Below are 27,284 nucleotides of genomic sequence, written 5' to 3' on the forward strand. Positions count from 1 at the left end.
GTTGGTAAGTGGGGGTTGGGGATGGGTCCTGGTGTGGGCATAGTGTTAGGTTGGACTTGGGTTTAGGTGAGGGTTTGGGATTGGTTTGAGGGTAGGTACTGGGGGTTGGGTTTGGGGTTAAGGAGGGGGTTAGACTTGGGTTTGGATTGGGTTTTGGGGTTGGGTTTTGGAATGGTTCTTGGATTAGGGGTTGAGTTTGGAGTTGGGAATGGGGGTTAGGGTCTGGCTCCTGGTCTAGGCTATGTTGGGCGGGGTTGAAGGGTGGGGTAAGGGGGTGTGCCCGCTGCCAGCTGCAGTTTCTCTGCCTTCCCGCAGCGGGCGTCTCTGTCCCAGGACATTGAGCCGCGGTGCCCCGGTCAGGATCCACTCGGTCCCGGAGCTAGCGAGCGGACCCCCTTTAAATCTCAAGATGCCTTCAGGACAAGAGGCTCAGGGTGAGAAGCTTTAGCTGGTGCCGGGATTTGGGGAGGGGAAGCAGTCCCTTGGGGAGTGCTCCTGATCTCAATTGTGTTTCTCCCATTACCAGGAGGGAAAAGGTTCGGGTTATTGAGATCTCAACAGGACGAGCGGCTGCACTCAGTGAACAAGGTGAGCCGGAGCCTGCACGAACTTCATCTCTCCGTCCCTGTCCCTGCTTTTCATTTCTGTCTGTGACACTCTCTCTCTCTCTCTTTTCCCTGTGTGATCCCTCTCTCCATTTTACTCTTTCTCTCGCGTTGTCAACTTTCTTATACTCTTATCTCTCTTTCTCTTTGTTTTACTTTCTCTCTCTCTCTCTTCCCCTCCCTGTCTCTTTCAATAACATGTTTGAAACAGTAATACTAATTTCTCAGTCAGTGTAAAACGCCCTGTCGCTCCTTAATGAGTATTTTTGAAGTTGCATCACACCCAGTGTTTGTTCTGAACTTGAATTTACCTTCATTTCGTTCTGTCTAATTTATTTAATCAAAGTATTTTTAAGCCCCAGTGACCAGGTCCCACTTTCAGCCACCACTGTTGGTCAATAAAAGGGTTTGGGGTTGGATTCTGGAGGATGAGGGCTGTCTGTGATTTGCTTTGTGGATTTAACCCATTACAAGCCCCCGTTATTAGTATAGCTCCCATCCCTGTCAGTGTACTTGTATCTTCAACTCTGCAGATCTCCCTCCAGTTGCACAAGTGCCAGGCAATGACCATCTCCAACAAGAGAGAATCTAACCATCTCCCCTTGACATTCAATGGCATTACCATCGCTGAATCCCCCACTATCAACATCCTAAGGGCTACCATTGACCAGAAACTGAACTGGAGCAGCCATATAAATACCGTGGCTAAAAGAGCAGGTCAGAGGTTGGGAATTCTGCAGCGAGTAACTCACCTCCTGACTCCCCAAAGCCTGTCCACCATCTACAAGGCACAAGTCAGGAGCGTGATGGAATACTCTCCACTTGCCTGGATGGGTGCAGCTCCAACAACACTCGAGAAGCTCGACACCATCCAGAACAAAGCAGCCCGCTTGACTGGCACCCCATCCACAAACATTCACTCCCTCCGCCACTGACGCATAGTGGCAGCAGTGTGTACCATCTACAAGACGCACTGCAGCAATGCACCAAGGCTGCTTTGACAGCACCTTCCAAACCCGCAACCTCTACCAACTAGAAGAACAAGGGCAGCAGATGCATGGGAACACCACCACCTGAAAGTTCCACTCCAAGTTACACACCATCTTGACATGGAACTATATCGCTGTTACTTCACTGTCGCTGGGTCAAAATCCTGGAACTCCCTTCCTAACAGCACTGTGGGTATACCTACACCACATTGACTGCAGCGGTTCAAGAAGGCAGCTCACCACCACCTTCTCAAGGGCAATTAGGGATGGGCAATAAATGCTGACCTAGCCCCCCAATGTGTTCTAGTGCATAAGTCACAAAAGGTTAGAATACATGTACAGCAAGTAATAAAGAAGAATAATGGAATGCTATCCTTTATTACGAGAGGAATTGAAAATAAAAGTAAGGATGTTATGCTTCAGTTATACAGGGTATTGGTGAGACCACATCTCGAATACTGTGTGCAGTTTTGGTCTCCTTATTTAAGGAAGGATGTAAATGTGTTAGAATTGGTTCAGAGGTTTACTAGATTGATACCTGGAATGAGCGGGTTGTCTTATGAGGAAAGGTTGGACAAACTGGACTTGTTTTCACTGGAGTTTAGAAGAGTGAGGGAGACTTGATTGAAGTATATAAGATCCAGAACGGTTTTGACAAGGTGGATGTGGAAAGGATGTTTCCTCTTGTGGGTGAGTCCAGAACTAGGGGGCACTGTTTTAAAATTAGGGGTCATCCTTTTAGGACAGAGATGAGGAGAAATTTTTTCTCTCAGAGGGTTGTGCGACTTTGGAATTCTCTGCCTCAGAAGGTGGTGGAGGCGGGGTCATTGAATATTTTTAAGGTGGAGATAGATAGATTCTTGTTAGGCAAGGGAATCAAAGGTTATCGGGGGTCGATGGGAGTGTGGAATTCGAGACACAAACAGGTCAGCCATGATCTTATTAAATAGCGTAGCAGGCTCGATGGGCTGAGTGGCCTACTTCTGCTTCTAATTCATATGGTCATATGGAACGAATAAAACAAAAAGATAGTGATAGTTGCAGCTACCGGGAGGAGGTGTTGGGCAACAATACCCACCCCACCCCCACCCCGCCCCACAATTATTATTCGGTTCTGCTGTTATCCCATCTCCAAATTCCAGAATTGGCCAAATTCCCACCCTTAACACTTCAGACTCCGGTTACCAGACAGTAAGGTTTAAATTGGAGGGAGGAATTATAAAGACTTACTTACATTTATATAGCACCTTTCAGGACGCCCAAGGCCCTATACAGCCAATGAGCTACTTTTTGAAGTGTAGTCACTGTTATAATGTAGGAAAGGCAGAAGCCAATTTGCACACAGCAAGCTCCCACAAACAGCAATGTGGTAATGACCAGATAATCTGTTTTTAGTGATGTTGGCTGTGGGATCAATGTTGGCCAAGACACCACTTCCGATAGTCGCATAGGACTTTTTGGGTGGAGTTCTAATTGGGTGTTAAAATTACCGGATTCTTGATGGATAAGGATATCAAGGAATATGGATGGAAGGCAGGTAAACGGAGTTGAGATACAGATCAGCCATGATCTACTTGAATGGCAGGACAGGCTTGAGGGGCTGAATGGCCTACTCCTGATCCTATGTACAAATATCCCTCAGCAAAAGTAATTGAACTAGAATTGATTCCAGTTTTCTCTTAAGGAAATTAGACTTTATAGTCTTAAAGCATCAAACTAGCTTAGACACCACACCACCATAGCTGCAGAATAAAACACTGTGCACGTCACAATATAACCCTCCTGTTCGAAAACAATATCAGCAATGTCACAGGAGATCTGCTCATTAACTCTCAAGTTTCAAACCAAGTCAATTTTCCAGGGCTTACAGTTTTGAATGTGGATGGGCTGATAGGCCATGGTGGGATGCTTTGGATTTTTGCACAGGTCCAATCTGACACTGTTCTCCAGTAGCATTGTCTTTGTCACCCGTGGCTCATTGGGTCACACTCCTGCCTTTGGGGTCAGACAGTCAGAAATTCGAGCCCCACTCCAGAGTCTTGAGCACAAAATCCAGACTGACAATCCCAGTGTGGTGCTGAGGGAGTGCTGTACTGTCGGAGGTGCCGTCTTTGAATGACGTTAAACTGAGGCCCCGTCTGCCCCCTCAGGTAAAAGATCCCGTGGCTACTTTTTTGAAGAAGAGTGGGGGAGTTTGCCCCGGTGTCCTAGCCGCTATTTATTCCTCAACCAACATGACTAAAGGGCAGATTTTCTGGTCATGATCTCATTGCTGTTTGTGGGATCTTGCTGTACAACCCGGCTATTGTGTTTTCTAAATTGCAATGGTGACTACACTTCAAAAGTACTAATTGTCTATTGGGAGCTTTGAGGCATCCTGAATTTCTGAAAGGCGCTATATAAATGCAAGTTCTTTGTTCTTTCAAGCATGTGATTCCTCAATGGATTTATCATTGGACACATTGCCTGGAGAGCTGTAGTACCAGCTGGGTTAAGAGTGTGCTGGTGTTGCACAGGCACTTAGCAAAGCAAATGTTCTGGGACAGGGCCAGAAGTCAGGATTGTATCAGATCTTTGATCTATCCCGAGTGCAGAAATGTAAAAGGCTCCAGTAAAAGACTCCATTGTCCAACATTTTTTACAAAACCATATTGTGCTCACAGAAAGCCAGCATTAATGCTGTAAACTATGTCCCTTTCTGAGAAGATAGGAACTTTATTGATCTCAGCCTTTGCATTGAAGGCCTGCGCATCTTGCATGAATTTTCACAGTCCTGTCCTTCGAGACTGCAGCTCATTTCCCCCTATTACACATCACTCTCTGAAGAACTGTATCACCTCTTCGTTATATACCAAAGCTTTGACCAACCTGTCTAGTTAGGCCAGTTCCACTCATTTCATAGAATCATAGAAACTTACAAAATAGAAAGAGGCCATTCAGCCCATCATTCCTGTGCTGACTCTTTGAAAGAGCAGTTGTGCGCGGTCCCACATTCCTGCTTTTTGTCCGTAAGTTCCTCATTCTCAACTACTTCTCCAACTCCCTTTTATAATGATTTATGGAATCAGCTTCCACCACTTTTTCAGGTAGAACGTTCCAGATCCCGACAACTCAGTGAAAAGATTTCTCCTCATCCCCCTCCTCGATCTTTTTCCAAAGATTTTAAATCTATGCTTTCTACTTATTTAGTTTATTTTTTTAGTTTTAGTTTAGAGATACAGCACTGAAACAAGCCCTTCGGCCCACCGAGTCTGTGCCGACAATCAACCACCCATTTTATACTAATCCTACACTAATTCCATATTCCTACCACATCCCCACCTGTCCCTATATTTCCCTACCACCTACCTATACTCGGGGCAATTTATAATGGCCAATTAACCTATCAACCAGCAGGTCTTTGGCATGTGGGAGGAAACCGGAGCACCCGGAGGAAACCCACGCAGACACAGGGAGAACTTACAAACTCCACACAGGCAGTACCCGGAATTGAACCAGGGTCGCTGGAGCTGTGAGGCTGCGGTGCTAAACACTGCGCCACTGTGCCGCCCTTGATTCACTCGTTGACTCACTCGTCAGAGGGAATAGTTTTTCTCTGCCTGCTCTATCAAAACCTCTCATCATCTTGAAGACCTCAGCATTTATTGCCCTTGAGAAGGTGGTGGTGAGCTTCCTTCTTTAACCACTGCAGTCCATGTGGGATAGGTACACCCACAGTGCTGTTCTAACTGTTCCACCCTCTCCTCAGAGCTGAAGCCCCTCATCCCTGGTACAACATGGTAACTCTCCTCTGTACACTTTCGAAAGACCATTTTCATGGAAACTATTTATAGATGAATATAAATGCAAAACTTTCTTTATAAGAAAGAGATTTTGATAGAGTAGATAGGGGAAAACTGTCTCCACTGGCAAGAGGGTGAGTGACCGGGGGGCACAGATTTATGGTAATTGGCAGTAGAAGCAGAGGTGAGATGAGAAATGTTTTTAGATGGGGTTGTTGTTGTGATCTGCCTGAAAAGGCGGTGGAATCAGATTTAATAATAACTTTCAGAAGGAAATTGGATAAATACTTGAAACAGAAGCAAATGCAGGGCTATGGGGAAAGAACAGGGGGAAGGGGACTGGTTGGATAGCTTCTTCAAAGAGCCAGCACAGGCATGATGGGCTGCATGGCCTCCTTTTATGTCCATGATTCTATGAATCCTCAGAACAGGCACAAACGACTGTCTCTGTGATGACCAGCTTAGTGTCTTTTCGCAGTTTGCTCTGACTCTGGGACACGTTGAAAACGCTGGGCTCTCAGTGAACGTTGAGTGCTGGAGCCTCAAGGACCTGTTCCAATTCTTCACAGAAACATGGACACAGGACATTCCTTTGATAGGAATGTAATCCAACCATTCAACATCGTTGCTTTCAATTGGTCACTCAAAATTTGCAGTGGTCAACAGATACTCTTGTCAATAGGCACAACAACGTCAATTATTGTTACTAATGTTCTGCTGGGGAAATGTACAGCACCCCCTCAAAGCCAGATTACTACCTTTTATTTTAAAAAAAATGATTGTTCTATTCCAGAAAGCCAAATGGTGAAGGATAGAACTGGAGCCAATCTTTACACGTTTTTATATTTATTTACAGAGTTACATATTACAAGCATACACATCCTATCCGAACATCCATAGTTTTAGTTTGTGTCAATTTATAGGGGCTCAAGTGAATCCCCAGTTAATGTTCACCACCTGCATACAATTAAACACAATGAATAATCTCCACACGTTTTGCTTGTGTAGATTGGCGGAAGGATTCTCAGGTTGATTAACAATCTGACGTGATGTGAATGCTCCTTCTATAACCATAACTAGATTGGCTCTATATGGGCAGGAAGGTTTTATGGGCTCCCACAGCTCATACAAAGGTTGCGGGCTGGGGGTCAGGGACACCCCCAACCACCGGACTCCAGAATTCCACTGGATATCAACCCGGAATTCGAGCTGGAACTCTGGGTTCCACTCATTTAGGAGCAGATTTCGAATCCTACAAGCCAGAGATGGGAACGTTGTCACTAATCCAAAGGCTCAATACTCTGCTGTAATGCCTAAAATATACTGAATGGGAGCTTACAACAGCAAAGAGAAACTGTTGACATTTAGCACTGGTAAGTTGCTAAGTCAATGTAATTAACTGTGACCAATGCTTTATAGGGTAAAAGAGAGCAATGGTTTGAGGCAGTGAAGTTACAGTTGCAGCTTCCTCTTGCTCTCGTTAGGACTGGTCTCTGGGTGCAATACTGACGCCTGGAGTCTTGGATCAGCTATGGGAACATTCGAGTGGAACAAAGCAAAATTGCCCCTCCACTGCAACCCCCATCAGAGTGGCACATCCTACAACGATGTAACAAACTGCAGAAGGTAAATACAGAGTGGACTCGTGGGCAGGCAGTGGAAGTGTTTTGAGAATCTACTCCAGTCCATTTCCAACTTTTCTTGGCATGCTTTTGAATTCTCCCTGGCATGAAAGCCAGCCCTCAGCTGGCTGGATATTGCTTACACTGGCACTGATGCAGAGCACACGAGTTGGCGCTAGTGCCCTGAATTGTCGGGGTCAGACCACGGGGCTGGTTCGAGTTCCAAAAATGTGGCAGGAGCTTGGCACTGAGTGGTGCGGAGGTGAATGAGAAGTGGCTTTGTACTGTCGAGCCACGATCTTGGAGGTTCTCACTGCAGAATAAATCCATCAAGTCACAGATGTGTCAAACCAACATCAATCGTGAAAGCAGTGTGGGTTCCATAGCGGAGGGGCTGCAGTTAGTTGATATACCCATTTCCAAACTGGGTTGGCACTGTTTGATGGCCAGGCACTTTCCTGAATGATTACAAAGCTCGGATCTCTCGGCTTTGCTAGTCTTCCACGTAATGGGCCGCATGATCGCCTTCTATCCTGTATGGGTCAAGTTATCCATGGCTTACCAAGTTGGAAAATGTGGAGGAATGGTTTTTGATCGACCTCCTATTGAGTAGAGTTGCCAACTGTAGTTGGGTGTCCGCCACCCATTACATGATCTCTTCTTCCCCCCGCCCCCCCCCCCCCACCCACCACCAACATTGGTACATCCACTGGGCACCCTGCCTTCTCATAGCCAATTGGGGAAGAGGCTCTTTGTTGCCCAATGTGACTGGAGTGTGCAGGAGGTTAATCTTCAACTCTTGGAGACTCCAGGGCAATCGTGGAGAATTGGCAACTCTACTATTGAGCCTTACCTTTGTCATTATAGGTATCATATCTCAAATAACACAGCGGTACGCCATATTCAAGGGTATTTTAATTTCCAGACCAAGATTACAATTTTCTCTGTAAAATTGAGGTACAAATGTTTATTGTGTTGGTCTGAATTTACTCTCTCAGCTCATTCAAAAAATGTGAACCATTTAAAAGACATGGGTTAATTCCTCTGGCTGGTAGCAGAAGGGGGAATTTCAGGTGAATGAGTTAAGAAATAGAAACTTCATAGAATCATGCAGTGCAGGAGGAGGTCATTCAGCCCATCGTTTCTTTGCTGGCTCTTTGAAATAGCTATCCAATTAGTCCCATTGCCCGTTTCTTTCCCCATAGCCCTGCAAAAATTCTCTTTTCGAGTATTTATCCGATTTCCCTTTTAAAAATTATTACTGAATCTGTTCCACCACTCTTTCATTCAGAGCATTCCAGATCACACCATTTGCATTTGTATAGTACCTTTCATGACCTCAGGAATTGATATTGACCAGATAATCTGTTTTAGTGATATTGATTAAGGGGTAAACGTTTGGCCAGGACACCGGGGAGAATTACTCTAATCTTTGAGATGTGGTCACGGGATCCTTTACGTCCACCTGACAGGCCTCAGTTTAGCACCTTACCTGGAAGACAGCATCTCGGACAGTGCAGCACTCCCTCAGTACTGCAGTGGGAGTGTCAGCCGAGATTATATTCTTACCTTTCTGAAGTGGGGCTTAAACCGACTGAACCAAGGCAGCCACCAAGGTCCTGATATTGGCGGTGAGTGGGTGAGCGGGAGCCTGGTAGCAGGTGAAGGACTTGGCAATGCCAGGGCCGTGGGGACATCTGAATAATTTTGGGCAGATTTTGTGTGCAATGCCTGCTTTTATTTGGGAGCCTTGTTCAGGGCTTAAATCAGTCCCGTATTTCAGCATTTGGGAATGTGGTGACTTGGAGATGGAATGGACATCTGAACTTTAACCACTCACCCAACCCTTTCCCCATCATGGGGAAGTGGGGGGGTGAATGTTAAATTGAGGTTTAATGTTTGAATGGGAGAATCTCACAGCATCGATGTAGAGCCTTTGTGGGAGTTGGGTGATTTTAGGGTCTGTGTCACACTGACATCACCTGTATCCAGTGGCACTTACACTGAGTGTCAGGTTAGATCTGGAGTCGGATGGAACCCAATCCAGCCCCGTTAGCTTAAGCCTGGCAATGAGTTGTGTGCCCCTGTGACCTGTCAACATGTACCAGGCCCAGGCTGTTCCCTCTCTGCTGAGAACGTTCATCCTAACATGGGTTAGGTCCCTGAGCTTCTTGCAGACAGGGTATTAGTGCTGAGAAAGTAGTCTTTAATTCTATGACAGGAAGTATTGATTCCCCACTCCAGATGCTTGAGGGAGTGCAGCACTGTCAGAGGAGACTTGCATTTATATAGTGCTTTTCTCAACCTCAGCACGTTCCAAACGCTCCAAGGCCAATGAGGTACTTTTGAAGTACAGTCATGATTGGTACATGGGAAATGTGGCAGCCATTTTGTGCACAGCAAGATCCCACAAACAGCAACTGTGATGATGCGTAGACAATCTGATTTTTGGTGATGTGAGCTGAGGGATAAATATTGGCCAGGACTCCGGGGAGAAATCTCCTGTTCTTCTTTGAGATAATGCCAGGGATCTCTTACATCCACTTGAGAGGGCAGACGAGACATCTGGTTTAACATCTTATCAGAAAGATGACACCGCTGACAGTGCTGCACTCCCTCAGTACTGCACTGGGAGTGTCAGCCTGGATCTTGTGATCAATTCTCTGGAGTGGGCATTTGAAGCCTTTTTTTTTTAATTTCCAAAATATACTTTATTCATAAAAATCTGTAAAAATTACATTGCCAAACAGTTTCCAAACAGCACCAAAAAATACAAACATTGCAAGGGAGATCAGTTTCCTTCAATACTGTCATGAGTTTCTTCCCAACCCTTCCGTTTCTCAATTGTCATGTCAATTACAGTTTTACATTTACAGCAATTCAGAATATTAACGATACAGTTCGAGGGGTTTCCCATGGATCCAGCCCCTCAGTCCAGCTTGGTGGGGGAACCTTACACTGTGGTCTTTCCCCATTGAGCCTTTGCTGCGGCTGCCCCAAGCTTTAGTGCGTCCCTCAGCACGTAGTCCTGGACCTTGGAATGTGCCAGTCTGCAACATTCGGTGGTGGACAACTCTTTGCGCTGGAAGACCAGCAAGTTTCGGGCAGACCAAAGGGCGTCTTTCACCGAATTTATCGTCCTCCAGCAGCAGTTGATGTTTGTCTCGGTGTGCGTCCCTGGGAACAGCCCATAGAGCACAGACTCCTGTGTTACAGAGCTGCTTGGGATGAACCTTGACAAAAACCACTGCATCTCTTTCCACACCTGCTTTGCAAAGGCACATTCCAGGAGGAGGTGGGCGACCGTCTCTTCCCCACCACAGCCAACGCGGGGGAACTGTGCGGAGGGGGCGAGACTTCGGGTGTGCATGAAGGATCTGACGGGGAGGGCCCTTCTCACCACCAGCCAAGCTACGTCTTGGTGCTTGTTTGAAAGTTCTGGTGATGAGGCATTCCGCCAAATGACTTTGACGGTCTGCTCGGGGAACCATCCGACAGGATCCACCGTTTCCTTTTCCCGTAGGGCCTTGAGGACATTCCGTGCAGACCACTGCCTGATGGACCGGTAGTCAAAGGTGTTTTTCCGCAGAAACTGCTCCACGAAGGATAGGTGGTACGGCACGTCCCAACTGCACGGAGCGTTCCGCGGCAATGTGACCAGGCCCATCCTTCGCAACACTGGGGACAGATAGAACCTCCTTCTGAAACTGTACTTCGAGTTGTACTTCAGAAAGTAAATGAGGAGGGAGAGTGCCATACCAGGATCTGTGAACCCTATTTACATGGCGATCACCTGACACTAAAGCTCCCACCGATTCTTACATTTGCTTCAGAATTTGTTTTGTAATTTTTTTTCAAGAGTAGGGAAACATAAAGACTCCCGTTCTCCTTACATCAAAGTTGTAAAAGGAATAAAAGTGGAGTTTGATCTGCATTAATTACCTACTGTGCGTTAAATATAGTAGAACTCATTTAACTGCCTCTGCCCCTCAGTTTACTGGTAATTCCAATGTAACAGTCTTGATGGGCTGAATGGCCTCCTCCTGTTCCTCAACTCATTTTTTTGGCTCAGTGACAGAAAACAAAGGGTAGTAGTCGACGGATGTTTTTTGTGAATGGAAAGCTGTTTCTGGTGGCGTTCCACAGGGTTCAGTATTGCGTCCCTTGCTGTTTGTGTATATATTAATGATTTGGACTTAAATGTGGGAGGCATGATTGGGAAATTTGCTGATGACACAAAAATTGGTCGTGTAGTTAATAGTGAAGAGGATAGATGTAGACTGCAGAATGATGTCAATGGATTGGTTGAGTGGGCGAAAAAGTGGCAAATGGAATTCATTCTGCAGAAGTGTGAGGTAATGCATTTGGGGAGGGCAAATAAAGCAAGGGAATACACAACAAACAGGAGGATATTGAGAGGGATAGAAGAAGTGAGAGATCTTGGAGTGCATGTTCACGGGTCCCTGAAGTTGTCAGGACTGGGAGATAGAAGTAGATGAAGAAGGCATATGGAATGCTTGCCTTTATTGGCCGAGGTATAGAATACAAAAGCAGGGATTTTCTTTTTCAAGATACAGCATTGAAACAGGCCCTTCAGCCCACTGAGTCTGTGCCAACCATCAACCACCCATTTATACTAATCCTACATTCCTACCACATCCCCAGGGGCAATTTACAATGGCCGATTTACCTATCAACCTGCAAGTCTTTGGTTCTAGGAGGAAACCAGAGCACCTGGTGAAAACCCACACAGACACAGGGAGAACTTGCAAACTCCACACAGGCAGTACCCAGAATTGAACCCGGGTCGCTGGAGCTGTGAGGCTGCGGTGCTAACCACTGCACCACCAGGAGCATCCTGCCCATGGCTACACTTAGACTGATGCTGGAACTGTATAAAATGCTGGTTAGGCCACAGCTGGAGTATTGTGTACGGTTCTGGTCACCACACTGAAGCTGCCACTGATTCTTACATTTGCCATTCAGCCCCTCAAGCCTGTTACACAGGAATAGGAGGAGGCCATTCAGCCCATCGAGCCTGTTACACTGGAACTACCAGTAAACTGAGGGGCGGAGGTTGGGAGTGGCAGTTAAATGGGTTCTACTATATTTAAGGCACAGTAGGTATTTAATTGCAGCCATAAAGGCGGGGCTAAAGTGTGGCAAGTCGAAGAGACTTAGTAGTTGGCAGGAAAAAAGACAGAGGCGCAAGGAGAGAGCCAACTGTGTAACAGCCCCGACAAACAAATTTCTCTGCAGCACCTGTGGAAAAGCCTGTCACTCTAGAATTGGCCTTTATAGCCACTCCAGGCGCTGCTCCACAAACCACTGACCACCTCCAGGCGCGTATCCATTGTCTCTCGAGATAAGGAGGCCAAAGAAGAAGAAGAGAAGGTAATTAATGCTGATCAAACTCCACTTTTATTCCTTTTACAACTTTGAGGTAAGGAGAACAGGAGTCTTTATGTTTTCCTACTCAGAAAGGACATAATTGCTCTGGAGAGAGTACAGAGGAGATTTACAAGAATGTTGCCAAGGCTTGAAAGTTGCAGCTATGAGGAAAGATTGGATCGGCTAGGGTTGTTTTCCTTAGAACAGAGGAGGCTGAGGGGTGACTTAATTGAGGTGTACAAAATTATGAGAGGCCTAGTTAGAGTAGACAGGAAGGACCTGTTTCCCCTGGCAGAGAGGTCAATTACCAGGGGACACAGATTTAAGGTGATTGGTAGAAGGATTAGAGGGGACATGAGGAAAAAGTTTTTCACCCAGTGGGTGGTGAGTATCTGGAATTCACTGCCAGGAATGGTGGTGGAGGCAGAGACCCTCAATTCTTTTAAAATTCACCTGGACATGCACCTGAGGTGCTGTAACTGGCAAGGCTATGGCCCAGGATGGGATTAGATTGGGCGGCTAGTTTTTTTTTCAGCCAGCGCAGACATGATGGGCTGAACGGCCGCCTTCTGTGTCGTAACTTTTCTATGATTCTACTCTTTCTATGTGGGGGTGGGGGAGGGGTAGATTTTGTCGGGCTCATCGCCCGCAGCCCCTACCCGCCCACAAGAAGGACAAGGCTCCAAAGAATGGAAGGTTTAACCTGCATTGACATGCAATGGATGGAATCATAGATCAGTACAGCATAGAAGGAGGCCATTCGGCCCATCGAGTTTGCACTGGCTCTTTCAAAGAGCAATCCCGTTAGTCCCACTCCACCGCGCTCTCCCCATATTGCTGCAATTTTTTCTCCTTCATGTATTTATCCAATTCCCTTTTGTGCTTCCCTTGTTTCCCATTCTGCGTGAAGATCTTACTATCTGTTAACATTATCCCAGAAAGCTTTGTCCTGCAGGATGATGCCATCCTCTCTCGCTCACCCCAGTCGCAAACTAAATTATTCGACAGGTTCGGGAAGTAACTCCCGATGAGCAACTGCTCAGATCAGCCATGATCTCATTGACACAAGGGGCTGAATGCTCAAAGCCTGAGAGATGCAGGGATTTACAGCTAACACAAAATAGCTGGACAAAGATCAGGGGAGTTCTCCCCGGTGTCCTGGCCAATATTTATCCCTCAACCAACATCACTAAAACAGATTGTCCAGACATTATCACATTGCTGTTTGTGGGAGCTTGCTGTGTGCAAATTGGCGGCCGTGTTTCCTACAATACAACAGTGACTACACTTCAGAAAAAAAGGTACTTCATTGGCTGTAAAACGCTTTAGGACATCCTGAGGTCACTGCAAAAGTACAAATTCTTTTCTTCTTATCAGAACTGCACCTTTCTGTTGTGGAGAGATCCGCTGGTGTTTGTGTGTTCCTATTAGAGGTCACTGTGGCACAGGCTTCATTTGCGTTGAAATGATTGATGGTCAAACGATATAAGGTTGGATACAAGGAAATCCTGAGAAAGAGAAACAGGACACTGGGAGAATCGGAAAGGATGGGCTAACAGAGGGAGCAAAGCACCTTCATTCTAAGATAGTCACCAATAAATCCAATAGGGAATTTGGGAGAAACTACTCACCAGAGAGTGGTGAGAATGTGGAACTCACTACCACAGGAGAGGTTGAGGTGAATAGTATCGATACGTTTAAGGGGAAGCTGGATAAACACATGAGGGAGAAAGGAATAGAAGGATGTGCTGGAAGTGAGAGGAGGACTGTTGGGTCGAATGGCCTTTTTCTGAGCCATAGACTTGTAGATTCCACTGCGTGACTTGGTGGCATCAGACTCTGTACATCCAGATGTTTTTCAGGAAGTACATGGGGATATTTTGGGATAGGCAAGGACTCGCTTGGATCCATGAACTCCATTTACTTGTATATGCCCTGACACGAAAGCTTCCGTTTTAAAGCCGCTGCTGACCATTAGATTTTCGTGAGAATTTGCTTTATAATTTTTTTTGCAGAGTAATCAAAACACAAACATGCCCAGTCTCCTTCCTTCAACGTTGTAAAAGTGCAGACATATCATTAGTTCAGAGTCTGCGGCCTGAGGTGTCGTCACCCAACTCCGGTGAATACAGCTCGGACTGAGGTGGGCAAAGCCTCTCTCCCCTTTCCCATACTATCTCGGTCCAACTCTTGTGAGCAGTTCCAGCTGGGTCCCGTTGTCAGCGAGAGTCAGGCTTGGACTAACGCCAAAGATCTCCAGAGCTGGGAACAAGCTGTTGAGCAGAATGTATTAGGTCAGTATGGAAAGATGAGGCTATGACTGTGATTTCAGTGCAGCTTGTGGAAGGTCAAGGTGTCGCCTTACCTGAAGTATCGCCTTGCTAGTGCTGAATTAGACACTTTATCATAGAAACCTACAGCACAGAAGGAGGCCATTCAGCCCATCGTGCCTGTGCTGGCTCTTTCAAAGAACTATCTAATTAATTTCACTCTCCCCTGCTCTTTCCCAGTCGTCTTGTAATTTTTTTTCCTTTTTAAGTATCTAGTTCCCTTTTGAATGTTATTATTGAATCTGTTTCCATTGCCCTTTCAGGCAGCATGTTCCAGATCACAACAACTCGCTGCGTTTTTAAAAGAACTCCTCTCCTCTCTGGTGCTTTTGACAATTACTTTAAATCTGTGTCCCTCTGGTTACCGACCCTCCTGCCACTGGAAACAGTTTCTCTCTATTTATTCAATCAAAACCCCTTCGTAATTTTGAACACCTCTATTGAATCTCCCCTTAACCTTCTCTGCTCTAAGAACAATCCCCACTTCCTTACCACAGCCCCGGTCAATTTGCCTTTTTGCTGAAGCTGATTCCTATAAAAGCTCTGGATCTCAGTCCTCCATCCTTCGTCATTGAAAGAAGTTGGTGCCAATGTGTTGTGTTGAATTGTGAGGTGGTCAGATTGTGTGTGGTGGAGATTTTGGTTGAAGTGGTAGACAATATGGTCTGAGAGTGGGAGTTAACCTGATTAGACCCGTTCCTCATGTTGTACTTCATTGGCTGTAAAGTGTTTGGGAATATTCTGATGCCGTGTAGTGAGTGCTTTCTTTTTATCTTCAGTTTCAGAATGAGTGAGTCGCGGGATGGATTATAAGGACAGGGAATCGTGTGATTGACAGCTCATGTACAGTGGAAATTGACTATTTAATGCTTTATAATTTTATACTTAGAAACTCTCTCTTGCAGGATTTTCTGGAAGATGAGAAGTATAAAGATGAAGAAAACCTGGCAGAGAATCTGGAATCTTTCAAAAGTAAGTTTCAGAATATTCCCATCGCTCCCTGTTGTCCTAATCAGCACAGGACACCCTCATGTCAGGTGCCTCTGTTGATGCTATGTATCTTTCTTGGTGTTGGGTACCTGGATGGGTGCCAGTTAACCCTGTGGGTGCCAGGTGGCCCTTGGTGCTGAGTTGCTACCTGATGGAGTTGGATTGTGATCTGAGCTGGTTTGGGACATTGCTTGTGACACTAATGGGTCTGCTGACAACCTGCTGGTAAAACTGTTCCATAGTTCCTCAAAGAACAGGCCACATTAACGCCTAGTGCTTTTCTCTCTTCTTGACTACTTTAGACAACCTCGAACTGTTGCTAAAATGTAAATGTAAATGTAATTCTCCATCACTGGTGGTGGCGAACTCTTTAAATTGTCTTTCCCGGATCCTGCTAAAATATAAGGTGGAATTTATTGTCAGCCTCATGCTAACATCAGAATGGAACCGTCCTCTGCATTACTAATGACTTACAGTCAAATAAATCCCATTGAAATGGCCACATTATCTCCCTGTAGACTGGTCAGGAAGGAGGCACAATGATCATAGCATCATAGAATTGTACAGCACAGAAGAAGGCCATTTGGCCCATTGTCCCTGTGCCAGCTCTTTGAAAGAACTTCCAAATTAATCCAACTCCCCTGCTGTTTCTCCACAGCCCTGCAATTGTTTCCCCTTCAAGTATTTATCCACTTTCCTTTTGAAAGTTACTATTGAATCAGCTTCCACCGCCCTTTTAGGCAGCGCATTCCAGATCATAACAACTCCCTGCGTTTAAAAAATCCTCCTCATCTCAATCTCTGGTTCTTTTGCGAATTACCTTAAATCTGTGTCACCTGGTTACCATTGGCGGCCATGCCTTCAGCCATCTTGGTCTATGACATGTGCTCCTTCACTCCTGTTTACCACAGCTTTTCCACATGTCCTTGAATCCGCAGTCTGCAGATTGCGTTTCCTGTATTAAAGAGAGTTTGTCAATGTGAAACACTCCTTGTTCACCCCTCCCCCAGTCTTCCTGATGGTGACTCTGGATGACCAGAGTGGGGGTGTGATCCATTCCCTAGTCCTTGTCCAGCATCCTACAGTCCACAGTTAGAATGTTCAGTCGCAGTGCCAGTCTCGGCATGTTCTGTGATGTGGCTGTCATTGGCAAGGCTGGCATTTATTGCCCATCCCTAGCTGCCCCACTCACACCAAGTCCCATTCACCCGTCATTCACTGTGCTCACTGACCTATATTGGTTTCTGGTGAAGCAATGCTTTGATTTTAAAATTCTCACCTTTGTTGCTAAATCCCTCCATGGCCTCAGCCCTCCCTTTCTCTTCAACCTCCTCCAGCCCCATAACCCTCTGAGATCTCTGCGCTCCTCCAATTCTTGAGCATCCCCAATTTTAATCGCTCCACCATCGGCGGCCGTGCCTTCAGCTGCCTGGGTCCTAAGCTCTGGAATTCCCTCCCTAAACCTCTCCGCCTCTCTCTTTCCTCTTTTAAGACACAGCTGAAAACCGACCTCTTTGACCAAGCTTTTGGCCGCCTGTCATCTCCTTATGTGGCTCGGTGTCAAATTGGGACGTTTTACGACATTAAAGGCGCTATGTAAATGCAAGTTGTTATTAATGGTTATTTCAATGATACAAGACTCAGCCTGTTCTGAGTTTGGTCCTTTTAATGAACGCTTTAAACCCCTAGTCAGTTTGTCAGTGATTAAATGCAAGCAGTTGATGTTGTTGTTGTACTCAGCGATGCGTCAAGATTTGCCTGATCTTATTTTTCTCTGTTTTTACAGAGAAGTACATGGAATTTGATCTCAATGACCAAGGTGACATTGGTGAGTCCTGGGGTACAACACAACAGAACAACCTGATAACTTGTTATTTGACAATGAAATGACATTGAGTGTAACGTGAATATTCCTCCAGCCAGCTCAGCTTCTGGTATTCACTGTTTCAAAGTGAAGAGGATAAAATATTCTTCACATGTGCTGTGGCCTCGTGGTGACTGTGTGCAGATTAATAGCAGTTCTGCCTCGGCCATGGTCCCAGGTTGTACCTGCATCCTCTTAACCTACAATTACATTTCAGTTGTGACCCTGAGTTAACCTTTACCATTCAGGAGAAACTTCTTTCCGCAGAGAGTGGTGAGAATGTGGAACTCGCTACCACAGGGAGTGGTTGAGGTGAATAGTTTTGATACATTTAAGGGGAAGCTGGATAAACACATGAGGCAGAAAGGAATAGAAGGATGTGCTGATAGGGTGAATTGAAGTAGGGGGTGGGAGGGGCCTTGTGTGAGGCATATACACCAGTATGGAGCAGATGGGCTGAATGGCCTGTCTCTGTGCTGTAAATACTCAGCAATATTTTGTAACACTAAGCATCATCTCTCTACAGACGTTCATCTCCTTTCGAGAACGAACTTGTATTTATATATCGCTTCACACGAGAGGTGATCTTATGGAAACATGTAACATTCTTTGAGGGCTTGACAGGGTAGATGCTGAAAGGCTGTTTTCCCCTGGCCTGGAGAGTCTAGAACACAGGGTCACAGTCTCTGGATAAGGGGTCGGCCGTGTTGGACTCTGGTCGGACCGAGATGAGGAGATATTTCTTCACTCAGAGGTTTGTAAATCTTTGGAATTCTCTACCCCAGAGAGCTGTGATGCTGAGTCGGCGGAGCAGGCTCGAAGGGTTAACTGGCCTACTCCTATTCCCTACCTTCCTGCTTTCCCTATGAATATATTCAAGACAGAGGCTGAGAGATTTTTGGGTACGAAGAGAAAGATTTGCATTTACATAGCACCTTTCATGACCTCAGGATATCCCAAAGCACTTTGCAGCCAATGAAGTACTCTTTGGAATGGAGGAGCCAATTTGTGCACAGCAAGATCCCACAAACAGCAATGAGAGAAGGGGCAGCTCATCTGTTTCAGTGATATTGATCGAGGGATAAATATTGGCGAGGACACAGGGGAGAACTCCCCTGCTGTTCCTCAAACAGCACCATGGGATCTTTTAGATTCACCCAAACAGGGAGACAGGGCCCTCAGTTTAATGCCTCATCCAAAGATGGCACCTCTGGCAGTGCAGTGCTCCCTCAGTACTGCACTGGAATGTTAGCTTAGAATTTTGTGCTCAAGCCCTCAAGCGGGATTCTGAACCCACAACCTTCTGACTGAGAGGCAAGAGTACAACCCACTGAACCACGGCTGACACAAATTGGTTCTGGGGATGGGAAAGTGGAGTTGATGTAGTAATTATAGAATCACAGCATCTTCCGGCACAGAAGGAGGCCATTTGGCCCATCATGCCTGTGCTGGCTCTTTGAAAGAGCTATCCAATTGGCCCCACTCTCCTGCTCATTACCCTGTCCTTTACAAATATTTATCCAATTCTCTTTTGCAACTGACTGTGTAAAAAAAAAAATCTCATCACCCCTCTGGTTCTTTTGCCAATTATCTTAAATCTGTGCCCACTGGTGACTGACCCTCCTGCCAGTGGAAACAGTTTCTCCTTATTTACTCTAACAAAACTCCTCATCATTTTCAGCTCCATTAAATTTCCCCATAACTTTCTGTGCTTTGTTTTAAAATAAAACAGGTTTGTGATTTGATTAGCAGGCAGACGGAAGGAGCTCCACGCAGATTGCTTACCGGGAGAAATTACACCCCAAAGCTTGTTGTACACGCAGGGTCGAAACAATCAAAAGCAGTTGCCGAATGATTTATTTTTCTTCTTCAATCTCAGGAAGTGGGTGTCACTGGCAAGGCCAGCAGTTATTGTGGTGAAGGTCTTTGCACAGAGCTGTTAGGTCTGGAGTCCTTGGAATCTGACCCAGCGAAGATGGATTCATAATTTTTGGTTCATATATGCAAACCTCCATGACTCATTGGCTTTTCCTCATCTGTTCAATGGGTTGGTAAAAGGTTTGTGTAATAGTCGCAACTCATCAACATCTGTGGAAAGCAATGCGTGCACTGACGTGTTTGTGTCTGCAGTTCATTAACCGCCCCTCTGTCATGAGCGAGGCTATTCAGCCCATCTTATGCTCACCCATCCAGAGAAAGCCGCACTTCTCATTACAACACCCAACTGGCGTTTTTACACACAGTGCCTGACTCAGAGTCCATTCCAAGTGCTTATCGCTCTGGGGGTAGTTGGGGGGAGGTGGGTGGAGGGGGGGGGGGACAATTTTCATTATTTTGCCTGGCACTCGTGGCTTTAAGATGGGATCATTAGCCTTACTGCCTCATTACTGTAAAGTTGTGATTAAGAGGTTTGAGAAGTAGAGAAGCTGTTACCGCGTGTGGGGGAAATCCAAAACTATCTTAATAAATAAAAGATAGTCATGAATAAATCCAATAAATTCAGGCTAAATCTCTTTACCCAGAGAATGGTGCAAATGTGGAACTTGCTACCACAAGGAGTGGTTGAGATGAATAGTATCAATGTATTTAAGGGGAAGCTGGATAAACACATGAGGATGAAAGGAATAGAAGGATATGCTGATAGGGTGAGATGAAGAGGAGTGGGAGGAGGCTGGTGTGAAGCATAAACACCAGCATGGACCTGTTGGGCCGAATGGCCTGTTTCTGTGCTGTCCACTTGATGTGACCCCCGGCGATGTGGCTGGCACCATTTTGAAAGGGACCTATCAGCAGTTGTCCCAGGCTCCCACTTGTCTCAGGTGATGGGCCCCTTTTAATGTGGAAATTGGGGTCCTGTGACATAAACTCTATGCAGTCTCATGGGCAATGGAGCCAAAGAGGCCTGGAGAGGGGTGAACAGTGAATGGGCCTGCTCCTTTGGAGCACGTATCAATAATCTGGACCACTGCCGCCTGGTGACTCTCACTTTGTGACTTCTGACCCCTCCCCCCAGAGTACCCCAGAGAAAAGTCAATACCAGGAGTGGTCTTCAGGTAGGAAGTGGAGGCAAAATCTCTAGGATCAGTTCTAAGTGAGGGTGAGCGTAGGGGTCAATGGAATGGTGAGCTAGATGGGCTGAATGGCCTTCCCCCTCCACCTCTATATGTGAAGTTTTCCAGTGATGTGTGCTTTGAGGATTTAATGAGTCTTTTCCTCTGCCCACCCATTCAGATCTAATGAGTCTGAAGCAGATGCTGGAGAAACTCGGGGTTCCCAAGACCCACCTTGAGGTGAAGAAGATGATTGCTGAAGTAACCGGCGGCAGCAGTGAGACTATCTCTTACCATAACTTTGTCACCATGATGCTGGGCAAGCGCTCTGCAGTCCTCAGATTGTGAGTATTGGTGTCCCTCAAACTTGCGACTCTCTCCCCCATGCCAGTGTGGCTCAGTGCCCTGTCCGTTCAGTGGATGTTATGAGGTGATCTATAAACCCCCCATGCTTCTGTCCTGCAGAGATGCTGTTTTATTCTTCATTTGACGTTTGGTCTGAACTTTCCGTTCATCATTGGAATTCTGACCTTCAATAAATTACTTTATCCCCCTCACAAGTATCTATTGAATATGTCTCCTTTCCATTCCTTGTTTAACTCTTTCCCATTACATTTTATAGTTCTATGTGCTAATGTTTCCTTTTTGATCCCTTTTTGTCTCTCAAAAGTTTCCTTTCATATTCCTTTCCTGTTCTTACCATGAACCTAATTAGATCTCAGCCACGGTTGCCCATCTCTGCTAGTTTTATGTTATGTGTCATGTTTGCATTTGTTATTAAGGGATTGGTGTGTTTGAGTAAAGGAATCTCACTACAATTATACAGGGCATTGTTGAGGCCACACCTGGAGCATTGTGTGCTCAGTTTTGGTCTCCTTACCTAAGGGAGGACATACTTGCCTAGAGGGAGTGCAACACAGATTCAGTAAACTTGTTTCTGGAATGAATGGATTGTTCTATGAGGAGACATTGTCTAGGCCTATATTGCCTGGGGTTTAGAAGAATGAGAGGTGATCTCATTGAAATATATAAAATTCTGAAGGAGCTGGACAGGGTAGATGCTGAAAAAATGTTTCCCCCTGACTGGGGAATCTAGAACACAGGGGACACAGTCTCAGAATAAAGAGTTGGCCATTTAGGACTGAGATGAGGAGAAATTTCTTCACTCTGAAGGTTGTGAATCTTTGGAATTCTCTACCCCAGAGAGCAGTGGATGTTCAGTCATTGAGTATATTCAAGACAGACGTCGATAGATTTTTGGTATTAAGGGATATGGGGATAGTGCGGGAAGGTGGAATTGAGGTAGAATATCAGCCATGATCTTGTTGAATGGTACAGCAGGCTTGAAGGGCCGAATGGCTTCCAGCTTCTATTTATTATGAATTTTGTTCTTTTAATCATTCTCAATCTCCAGAACCAAGTCAGCTACTTCTTACTTGTTGGAAGAGTAACATAAGTGACTTAAGGAATCTGGTCTGGCCACGTTCTCCTCTTGCACCATACTCTATCAATTCAAATTTGCTTTTGCTTTCTCTAATACTGGCCCCTCCTCAAATGTTTGACATTTGAGTTACAGCACTTCATCTAATGGTGCAGTTAGGCTGCAGAAGCTCATGGAGTGAGTGACATCCAGCGAGATTCCACGCATACCCCACACAAACACAAATTTTCTTCCCTGAGTATGGCAGTTTTGTATGAAAGATCCTAGAGGTGATAAATAAAGAATTTGCATTTATATAGCGCCTTTCACAACCTCAGGACATCCCAAAGTGCTTTACAGCCAAATGAGATACTTTTGAGAGTGTCACTGTTGCGATGCAGGAAACACAGCAGCCAATTTGTGCACAGCAAGACCCCACAAACAGCAATGCGATAATGACCAGATAATCTGTTTATCGTGATGTTGGATAAGGGATGAATATTGGCCCAGGAGGAACTCCCCTGCCATTCTTCAAAATCAGGTCATGGGATCTTTTCCATCCACCTGAGAGGGCAGACAGGGCCTCAGTTTAACAGCTCATCTGAAACACGGCACCTCCGACAGCACTGCACTCCCTCAGTACTGCACTGGGAGTGATCAGCCTGGACTATGGGGATAAAGACTCTGGAGTTGTTTTGAACTCGCAACCAATGATCTGACTGAGGTGAGAGTTCTACCCACTGAGCCACGACTGACTCATGGTTCAACTTGAAGGCTGGTGCCTTATTGGAGAACAGTGATGCATCTGACCATTGCGTTGGCCTGTACATTGAGACCTGTTGGACCTTTTTACACTGTCTCGTGAAACGTGCAGGTTTGAGCAGCCTTGCTGGGCTAGGCCCAGTTTAAACCAGGTAGCTTGCTGCTTTTGAGAAGGGACCATTACACTCAGTTCTTGAAGGGCCAAGCAAGTGGGGCATGTTTATGACACAAATGACATTTTGCTTTGATAAGCAGAGGTTTGCATTCAGTTCTAACAATTTGGCAGGAGTGAAGTTGCCCTTTTAAGTGTGCAGAGTGACCCAGTTAACAGATTGTCTATGGCAGGGATTGTCTGTGTTTACACTGCACGAGATTAAGTGTATACAGCAGCTGAAGGTTAGTTGATTCAACTCAGCTTCAGAAATGGGTTTGGTTAAATTCCAAAGGCAGGTGTTTGATTGTCTGGAACATTCAGATGAGACATTAAACTGAGGCCCTGTCTGCATTCTCAGGCTGAAAGATCCCCACAGCCACTATTTAAAGAAGAGCAGGGGGGTTCTCCCCGGTGCCCTAGTCAATATTTATCCCTCAATCAACATCACTAAAACAGATTATCTGGTCATTAACACATTGCTGTTTGTGGGATCTTGCTGTGCGCAAATTGACTGCTGCATTTCCAGCATTACAACAGTGACTGCACTTTAAAAGTATTTGTTATAAAGAGCTTCAGGATGTTCAAAGGTCATGAAAAGTGCCATATAATTGCAAGTCTTTCTTACTACCCCTGAGCTAATGACCATTCAGTCCAAATATCAGCCCTACTGAAGACTGTCTGCAGCAGCGATAAAGCAACTTCCTCTTCTGTCTCAGAGGTGGCAATGCTACCAACTGAACTGCAGGTCGTCTCCAATCCAGAAGTATAAACTAAATATAAAATAAAAACGGAAAATACAGGTCTGGCAGCATCTGCAGCAAGAGGAACAGAGCTAACGTTTCAGGTCAGTCATCTTCTGTCAGTTCTGAGGAAAGGTCATCAATCTAAAATGTTAACTCTGTTTCCAGCATTTTCTGTGGAAAAGAGGGAACCCCAGGCAGTGAGGCTGATTCCCTGTTCTCACACCACAATGCCTCCATTTTAAAATTCTCATCATTGTTTTCAAATTACTCCATGACCTCACCTACTCCCTATCTCTGTAACCTCCCCCTACAACACTCTGAGATCTCTGCGCTCCTCCAATTCTGACCTCCTTGACCATCCTGAGTTTAATTGCTCCACTGTGCCTTCAGATGCCCAGCCCTGGAATTCCCTCCCTAAACCTCTCCCCCTCTCTCTCCTCCTTTAAGACGCTTCTTGAAACCTACCTCTTTGACCAAGCTTTTTATCACCTGTCCTAATATCTCCTTATGTGGCTTGGTGTCAAATTTTGTTGGGTACAATGGCATCTATCCGTCTCGGGAGACGATGGACAGCGCCTGGGGTATCTGTCACTTCTGGATTGAGCATTGTCTGTTGTGGTTGTAGATATGGATTTGTAAGTAGCAGTGCATCCTGCAGCGGACACAGATGAATGACGTTGACCCGAAGTCAACTGATGTTTTTTTCCGTCATCTGCTTGTTGCTTTTCCCACGCCATTCCTGACTGCTTGTCTCCAGACGCTCCGGTCAGCAGCGAGGACTTCCTGTTCATTAACTCCGATCCCGTTCACTTTGAGGTCTTGCTTGCAGACATCCCAGTGTCGCAGACGTGGGCGACCTGTTGGTCTCGTGCCGATAGCAAGCTCGTCATAGAGCAAGCCTTCGGGGATGCGGTCATCATCCATTTGGCTCACATTACCCAGTCAATGGAGTCATTGCTGACTCCAAAGGCCAAACATGCTGGGTTGATTCTCCCGGGCCTGCAAGGAGTTTGGACTGACAATCAGTGTCAGGAAGACCAAAGTTATGGACCAGGATGGAGAGACTCCACCTTCCATCAACATCGACAACCTCACTTTGGAGGTCATCAACAGCTTCACATACCTCGGCTCAACAATCACCAGCAATCTGTCCCATGATGCCAAAATCAGCACCAGGATTGTCAAGGCTGCAGCTGTCATGTCAAAGTTGTGAAGATGAGTGTGAACCGACAGCAAACTGACTGAAAATACAAAGCTGTGCGTGTACTGGGCTTGTGTTCTCAGCACCCTACTTTATAGTAGCAAAACATGGACAACTTCTACAAGCCAAGAAAAACAGCTGAACAGTTTCCACCTCTGCTGCCTCAGATGAATATTGGGCATCTCCTGGCAGGACCTCATAGCTTGCATCGTATTTACTGCACAGAAACAGTCCATTCAGCCCGACTGCTCCGTGCTGGTGTTCATGCTCAACACGAGCCTCCTCCCACCCCCTCTTCATCTCACCCTATCAGCATATCCTTCTATTCCTTTCTCCCTCATTTGTTTATCTAGTTTCCCCATAAATGTATCTATACTATTCACCTCAACCACTCCCTGTGGTAGCGAGTTCCACATTCTCACCACTCTCTGGGTAAAGAAGTTTCTCCTGAATTCCCCATTGGATTTATTAGTGACTGTCTTATATTTTTGGCCCCTGGTTCTGATCTTGCCCCACAAGTGGACACATCTTCTCTCTGTCTACCCTATCAAACCCTTTGTAATTCTGTAAACCTCTATCAGGCCTCCACCTCTCCCCCCCCCCCACACCACATCTCAGTCTTTTTTCTCGAGTAAAGAGCCCCAGTCTGTTCAATCTTTCCTGCTCATTATAACCTCTCCGTTTCTGGGATCATACTTGTAAATCTTTTTTGCACCTTCTCCAGTGCCTCTCTATCCTCTTAGTAAGACGGAGACCAGAACTGTTCACAGTTGTCCAAGTGTGTGCTTAGACTAGGAAAAACTTCTGTCCCATCTCTCTGTTATCGAGCTCTTTATGCAGTCATCAGGCAAATGCATTTAGCATTCCGGCTAGGTTTATTGATGATCCCTCGGATTTGGAATATAAAGAGCAGTGAGTGAGAATAGTGAAGAGAGGCTGGTCACAGCAGCTTGTTGAACAGAGGGTGCAGTATCTACCTCTCTCTCTGCGAAGCAGTGATGTCACCCCTTTCATTCTCGTCTGCCCACCTTAAACCTACACACACTGCATTTAAATAGGAATGAGGTTCCTCAAGAACAGAGGGGGATGAATGCCCTATTGTAGACTGGTGCAGCATGCAGCTTGTCAATTCATTGTGCGGAGGCTGCATTGACTGAGTGCGAGTGTTGGCCTTGGGGCCATTCACAGAGTGAAGCCTGTGCTTCTATTTCAGCTGCAGCTTAATGGGTGTCTCGCTGCCTCAAGAGCTTGAAATCTTAATTGCTCCACAGCACTCCTGAATCCACAGCTGAATCCTGTTTTACACAAGTGATTGAAAGCCTAAAGTCTGCTTGTGATATCCCAGGACAGCGTGGGTGGGATTCAGTGCACAGTGCGATCCCAGTATGGTGTGGATGGAATTCAGTGCACAGTATGATCCCAGGACAGTGTGGGTGAGATTCAGTGCACAGTGTGATCCCAGGACAATCTGGGTGGGATTCAGTGCACAGTACGATCCCAGGATAGTGTGGGAGCGATTCACTGCACAGTGCAATCCCAGGACAGTGTGGGTTGGAGTCAATACACAGTGGGATCCCAGGACAAGGTGAATGGAATTCAGTGCACAGTGCGATCCCAGGACAGTGTGGACATTGAAAATTGAAGTTTGTTTCAGGTCAGCTGTGATTCAGTGGGTAAAACTCTTGCTTCAAAGTCAAAAGACTGTGGGTTCAAGTTCCACTCCAGAGATACTAAACCGAGGCTCGATCTACCCTCTCAGGTGGATGTAAAAGATCCCATGACACTATTTCTAAGACGAGCAAGGAAGGTCTCCCGAGTGTCCTGATCAATATTCATCTCTCAATCAGTATCACTAAAAATCTGATTATCTAGTCTTAATCACATTGCTGTTTGTGGGATCTTGCTGTGTGCAAATTAGTCGCTACATTTCAACAGTGACTACACTTCAAAAATGTTCATTGGCAGTAAAGTGCTTTCAGACACCCTGAGGCTGTGAAAGACGCTAACAAAATGCAAAATCCTGTTCTAATATAGTCAATAGATCCATTCTATTGAAGTGAGTGAAACAGGTGAAAAATGTTTTTAAAACCTTGGGCCGTGAAAAAAAGCTTTAAAATTAGAGCTAAAACTCTTCCTTTCCTTTACAGAATCATGATGTTTGAAGGGAAGAGTGATGGAAATGGTTCAAAACCTGCGGGACCTCCTGCCAAGAGAGACATCTCCAGCCTCCCGTGACCCTGGGGTGCTCGAGGAGCAGTGGGGAAAGTAGACGGTGCCTCTCCTGGTCTGTAAATAATCCTGACTGTTGCTTCATCCTGGTCTTGTGGGGGGGGGGGGGGGGGAATGGGTGCGGGGAATAGGATTGGAGCAAACTGAACCCA

The 27,284-nt window shown here is 45.9% G+C and overlaps 1 protein-coding gene across 1 annotated transcript; it reads left to right on the forward strand.

Moving 5' to 3' along the window:
• The first annotated feature begins 344 nt into the window (after positions 1-344).
• aif1l (allograft inflammatory factor 1-like) lies at positions 345-27,226 on the forward strand. The gene is made up of 6 exons (XM_068011844.1): positions 345-434; positions 527-588; positions 15,625-15,691; positions 17,496-17,537; positions 20,805-20,967; positions 27,051-27,226. Exons 1-6 carry the CDS (start codon positions 410-412, stop codon positions 27,136-27,138), a joined length of 447 nt encoding a protein of 148 aa, XP_067867945.1. The 5' UTR covers positions 345-409; the 3' UTR covers positions 27,139-27,226.
• Positions 27,227-27,284: the final 58 nt, after the last annotated feature.

Source organism: Heterodontus francisci, chromosome 32, assembly GCF_036365525.1.
Source record: "Heterodontus francisci isolate sHetFra1 chromosome 32, sHetFra1.hap1, whole genome shotgun sequence".
NCBI classification, from domain to species: domain Eukaryota; kingdom Metazoa; phylum Chordata; class Chondrichthyes; order Heterodontiformes; family Heterodontidae; genus Heterodontus; species Heterodontus francisci.